Source organism: Rhincodon typus, chromosome 31 (assembly GCF_021869965.1).
Source record: "Rhincodon typus isolate 14 chromosome 31, sRhiTyp1.1, whole genome shotgun sequence".
In the NCBI taxonomy this organism is placed as follows: domain Eukaryota; kingdom Metazoa; phylum Chordata; class Chondrichthyes; order Orectolobiformes; family Rhincodontidae; genus Rhincodon; species Rhincodon typus.
Genome location: NC_063362.1, coordinates 9346718 through 9353173, shown reverse-complemented (window position 1 = coordinate 9353173; position 6456 = coordinate 9346718). Strand labels below are relative to the sequence as shown.

Here is a 6456-nt window from a genome sequence, read left to right as displayed (position 1 = left end):
GCCCATATAAAACACAATTTATTTTCTGAAATAATAATCTTGAAATGGCAAATAAAGTATTGCATTGGCTGAAACACAGAGACCATTCTCATCAAAAGACAGAAGAGAACTCAAATTGGCCAATAATCAGCCACAAGCAGAATAAGTAAATTTGAAGGTTAACTCATTGACAAAGTTTCTTCCTCTTTCATCATTTTCCTAAATATGCTATTTCTGCAGGTTCCGATGTACAATTTAACAAGTGCTGTTATAAATAGTCAATATTAACACATACATAGTGAATTGTGGTTACTGGTGGCTGGACGACAGCATCCCATTGACATCTAGGCAATTAACACTGAAAGCATATCAAAATTGTAAGTGAACCCACCAATCATACTGGAGTAAATTTGCTTTGAGTGATCTTTTTATTATATAAAAAAGCCTTTTAAGAAAATTGTCTTCATTCAGCACTGAATGCCTTATTAATGACGTGATCAACACATAAATTTTAAAGAAAAACATACAAACCTTCATCTTTGGCTAGTGGATATATCCACTAACTTCAAATACAATATATGGGAAGTGCCATTTTATCAAGGTTGTAATGTGCAATGAGTTGTGCCAGTGAAAGCTTGGGCAAATCCAAGTATAACAGAATCTCAAAATGTTCCTCAACTTTAAAATTTACAAAATTGTTACAATATTATTGCAATGCAAAACAATGAATAACAATTACTGTAGTCAGTTTTTTAAAAACTCCTCTTGTTGCAGTACCACATGGTTCCTGCTGGTGGTACTGCTGCTGAGGCGATTGGCTTCTTTAGTATCAGAATTGCTGTCAAGCTGGGCAGTGCCACCAGCGCAGCTTGGTTTTACAGGTAGATACAAAAACACATTTGCAAAATTTGGTTGTCATAGTTTAACTTTTCGTCATGATGATTTACCTTTTTACATCTTAAAAACATGCAGTGCAGCAGGTGATGAAATGCATGGGCTTACAGTTTTCCAGGTCAAATATTTCTGCTTTTTTTCTAAATGCATGCAACATATTGTTTGGACAGTCATGAAATCTTAAAATTAAACTCCATTATTTATCAATTTCAAGAAGAGGCACTTAAAGTACATATATAAATACAAGCTGACAAAACAAAACAGTATAATTTTTTAAAAATGTCTCGTTCATAAATTAAACAGTCTTTAAAAGGCAGTTTTCTGTAGAGATTTGGTTTGTAGAATTGCACTGCATAGAGATCCAGAGGCAAGCTGGGACGCAGCAATTCTCATTACAAATGCAGGCAGCAGCTTTACGTAAACTGAAGTAATTCTAGAGAGAGCAAAAAAAAAAATCGGATATTACGGTGACAGGATCATTCTCGTTACTGCTCACGTTTAAAAGGTGGGGCAGGGGAAATTAGAAGGCAGAAACGTGTATTAAATAAACATTGCAAAATCTTATAATGATTCAATCCTTCATCATTGTGATTAGTAATATCAGATTTTTCCTACGAAGTTTGCAATGTAAATGCAAAAGTAGTTTGTATTTATAACAGAAAAGTTGATACTGAAAATAACTTAATTTTTAAAGGGATCCTTAGTATTTGTTTATCTTCACAAACCTAATGGGGAAAAGAAATATTACATGTGGTGGTGGTGGTGGTCAGGGGCACGGTGCCTGCAGAAGTTGAAATCACAGGAGAATACAGTTTTCTAAAATATTCCCTCAGGAAGTGAGATACAGTGGTTTTAGGCAAGTGTTTGAGAGAAGTGCAGAAAAGGTAAAGCGAGGATGGGTGGGGTGGTAGATGATGTAAGCCAGAGGTTTGGAGTGAGGAAATGATCCAGTTAGTAAAGATTTGAAGAGTTGTGAAATTGCAAGATCCAGAAGGCAGTGTGTGTGGGACAGTTTATATGAAAGGCAAGGTTAATTATCTGTTGTCTACTCTTTCATTCAGAACAGATGAAGCACAATGATGCGTGTGGAAGGGTGAAGTTTGCTTGAAAAGAAAGAGCATTTCTGCGTAGAAATTGAACTCCAGGGGGAAGAGATTTGCATGAGGAATACAGGTTGGATTGTAGAAAATGACAAACTTAAAACGAATCTATGAGGATCGGTAGGAATAGTAACGATGGATTGCACAAGTGAAGTCATGGGGCATAAAGGACACAGACGTGATACAATCCGAGTCCTGCTGTCTACTGTGGTTTGGATGGTGGACTAAATCAGGCAGGGAGCCATAAGAGGGTAAGAGTTATCAGCAATGTCCCCTCTAAGCTATGTGATCATGCGCCAATACACGGACCTCCACTTCTGGAGGTCACCTCCAGCCATGAGTTGGGGAGACCCTTGTTTGAGGGAACAGACATTCTACACATCAATGCAGATGGATGAATAATTATTGGCCCACTGGATCAGGTTGGGGAAGGAGATTAGTGCCAGAGTTAGTTGGTGTGTATCAAAACGAGAGAAAGGATCAGGAGAGATCTGGAGAAATTGGCCATTAGAGAGAATGGCAGGTAGCTGCATAAATGTTAGGAGTGAGAAAAGAAGCAGAGTTGGAGACCGCTAGGAGTAACCGGTGCTGAATAACAGAGTACCACCCAGATCCGGAGGTCATGGAGGAAACCTAATACAGGCAACACTGGAATTCAGCAAGAAAATATTGCTGTTAAGGCAGGGAGATATAGCTGGGTATAATGCAACACAGAAGGGAAGGGTACTGTGAAGGAATTACTAAAAAAGAACAAGGTGAGGTCCATCGTAGTAACGCCTAAGATAAGAGAAGTTGGGGTGATAGGGTGCTCAGGTGAGAAGAAAGCATCCAAAACATGAATGCACTTCAACAAGGAACATTTCACAACAATGTACATGATAACACTTGCACCTGTATTTTCATATGTTACTATTTTGTATGTGCATTATAAACAGAGTTTTTAAGTAATGTGTACTGTTAATGTGTATTGTTAATGTGCTTATTATACATACAACCTCTCTACCCTTGGTGCTTTTATCTCTTGGTGTTGCTACTCCCTGACGATTTGGTACTTTTGATGTTTAAATTTTCATACAGACAGGATGGTTCTTCTTTCAACCTTTACGAAAGGAGAATAACAATAAGGATTTTTAAATTTTGCAACGTCACACAAATGTATCCATAAATTGCTCAACACAAGACGACAGAGGGTTTGTAAATCATTTGCATCCTCTGTATACTTGACAGTGACAGCACATTTCCTTGTAGGTGTGGTCCCATAATTGAATGATTCAATGAAGTACTGCTCCGAAAGCTTGTGATTTCAAATAAACCTGTCGGATAATAACCTGGTGTCATGTGACTTCTGACTTTGTCCACCCCAGTCTAACACCGGCACCTCCGCATCAAATAAACTATTACACATTTTGTAAGCAATGAGCAAGGTAAATGACATGAAAACTTCAGATCAAGTTTTTTTTTTAAAAAAGGTGCTTGCATTTGAGAAATGCTGGATTCTGTAATATAATACACTCACATCCAGAAAGATAAATGTTTGCTACACGAAGGTGGTGGCAATACGGTGAATGTCACCTACCGATTTCCTCTTGAATTTTACCAGAGGCAAGAGGCAACCATGCCACAGGTGAGGCTTTTTCCAGCCTGAGGGGGTCCCTCCTGTTTAAGCACTTTACGTGTGATCATGTATCAACTACACATGGCTTGAGAGTGGCCCTAACAGTTCCTATAGCTCTCTCCATCGCAAATTTTTCAGCAGAGCCAAGTGCACGTTGTCAATGTCACCTGAAACATTAGGAATCCTAACCTAGCAAAGCCACTGGTCCTCTCAATGGCTTCTCTCTACTGACGCCAACAACTTATTCACCTCTCCACACACAAACATGCAGATGGATTGTTGGATTGATCACTTTTCCCAGCTTGGATAGATCCAGACATATAACGTTGAATGCCAGTGATTTTTGTGGCCACTGGCAGCTCTGACCTCATTCTTGTGCTGAAGGCAGCAATACAGTTCTGAAGAAGGGTCACTGGACTCGAACGTTGGCTCTGTTTTCTCTTCACAGATGCTGCCAGACCCAGGTTTCTCCAGCAAATTCTGTTTTTTGTTTGGTTCAGATCCAGCATCCATTTCCTTTGTTTCATATTAGCACAATTCTATGACCACCTCAATGTTGAACTTGAGTTACCTCGGGCAGTATTCTTGGGGTTTTAGGTGAAGGTGAGAAAGCATGCTGGAAAATCCTTTAGTGGGTAGGCCACCCTCCACTTCCCTCTTCACAGAACTTCCTTCCCTTCTCGGTCGCTCCTGCTCTATTTGCTGGACACATTGCAGGTCTAGAGTTGCTGCAATCACATTAAGTTCTCCAAGCTACACACCATATGACTCAGAACTATATTGCTTTTCCTTCACTTTGCTATTGCTGCAAAGTAAAAATCCTGGAACTCCTTTAATAACAGCACAGTAGGCATTCCTACACCATGGATTGCGGTGCTTCAAGGCAGCGGCTCACTATCACCTTTTCAAATGCAATTAAGGAAGGGCAATAAATGCTGGGTTAGCCAGCAATGCTCACATCTTACGAGCAACTTAAAAAATAACCATCTTTCTCGTGCAGCATATGGTCCTCTAGCTTCCCTGCATAAGGGCAGTAGCTCACCACAAAACTTGTAAAAGCAAGCCACAGCACTTGCATTAATTTTGCTGCAGAGGTCAGATAAGAGCATTTCACCTGGATGCCAGGCCCTTTAAATGATGCTAGTGGGGGACCTTTGTGTTAGTGAACACATCTGTGAACAGTCATTTGCACACCTGCTCATTGCGCAGATGTTTGTCAAGTGTTAGGAGGAGTGCCAGGTAAGAAAGTAGAGGCAAGGCCACAATCAAATCAGATATGGCCTTACTGAACGGCAGATCACGGTTAACTATTCCAGCTCTAATTTTCTTTGATTTTTTTTGTGATAGCCATGAAATCAGTTGAACAGCCAACTGAATTCACAATCAGCTTTCTCCTTACATGCCCAACAAATCGGCGGTATGTTCCACTTCATTTTATCGCTTCACTTTCTGTTGCATTGGTCTCAGCAGCAATATACTGTTCAATTCCCATTAAAATGTCATCATGCAGTCCTGCCAAAGAATAAAATCTAAATCCTGGATCTCACACTGAGTGACATTACTGTACAAAAGTTGATATAAATTCAGAAGTCTACACTTTGTAGGAGCTGGTAATCTGTTTGAATCCTCTATTAAACAGTGGTTATAGAGGACGTCCTACAGTACTTCCCAGGCCACTGGGTAGGTTTTACTTTGGATGCAATTTGCAATCCAAGTTAAAATTTTGCAAACAACTGGGCTAGAAATAAAGAGCACCTTTTCCTCAATTATTCCCAATTTCCATATTGCCAAATGCAAAATCTGTGGTAACTCAACACAAATTGGGTAATATCTTAGAACTTAATTTAAAATAAGTTTTAAAAATATTTATTGATTAAATGCTAAGTGGATTTTGATTAATACAGCTGAAGCTGGGTTGATCATGAAAAATAAATTTTTTTTAAAACGTTGTGATTAAGTTGATCCTAAATGACTGAAATGACTTAAAGAAAACAGTGAACCATTTGCTACCAGTAGTGACACACACCAGTCCATTTCTAAGTTAATAAAAACCTACTTACAAAAGCTTTTAACACATGCCAACTAGTGTAATCTGAGTGAGGTATGGCCAGTTCTGCAGGTGGGATCAACTGCATGACAACGTATCTTACGGTGGCATAAATGATCAGAGACTTGATTTCTGTTAGACGTAATCTGCACCTGAACTCCACATTTTTGTTTTATTCATTCATGGGATGTGGCTGTTGCTAGCCAGGCCAACACTGATACAAGTTCAAGGTGGCGACGGATTAGCAGGGCTGCGTGAGAGCTCTTTCCTGGGGCTCATCTGTTTTTTCTCTTTTCTTTTGCTTCTCCTGTTTTTCTTATTTACTCTTTTCTGTGGCGCATCGGTGTGGCTGCAAGAGAGAGCCGCTTGCGGAGTGGCGGACACAGCTTCTCCTGGCGACTGGAGACAGTGACGGGGCTGCAAGGACATCTTCCCGGAGTTCAGGGCCGACGGTAGTAGCAACTCCAGTGATCGAGCACAGCAGTGGAATTTTCAAGATGGCAGTGCCGGCAATGTGACATCCGTAGCCAAGGCGGGACTCGGCATGGTGGCGGCCTGGCAGCGGAGCCGGGGATTCCTGGTGGCAGTAGGCCCAGAGCAGGGACCCCCTGGTGCTGGTGTGGCATTGGCGGTAGCATATGCTCAGAGCAGGGTGTCCTGATGTCAAGGCAGCAGTGGAGCCAGGGACTACTAGTTGCAGTCACGATAGCCCCAGAGTAGGGACTTCTGGTTATTGGTGAGGTGGTGGCAGCAGCGGAGCGAATGTGGGATCAACGTCATCAATGAGGTGGGCCCAGTGGCAATGAGATCATGCGTAAAAT

At 40.9% G+C, this 6456-nt stretch overlaps 1 protein-coding gene across 1 annotated transcript in view; it reads right to left on the bottom strand.

The window, feature by feature from the left end:
• Positions 1-388: 388 nt before the first annotated feature.
• The window catches only part of ptpn11b (protein tyrosine phosphatase non-receptor type 11b), a 57712-nt gene continuing 51644 nt past the window's right edge, over positions 389-6456 (bottom strand). The window contains exon 14 of the mRNA XM_048614869.1: positions 389-3072. Within this exon, the coding sequence (XP_048470826.1) occupies positions 2988-3072 (85 nt within the window). The 3' untranslated portion in view covers positions 389-2987. The remainder of the gene's footprint in view (positions 3073-6456) is intronic.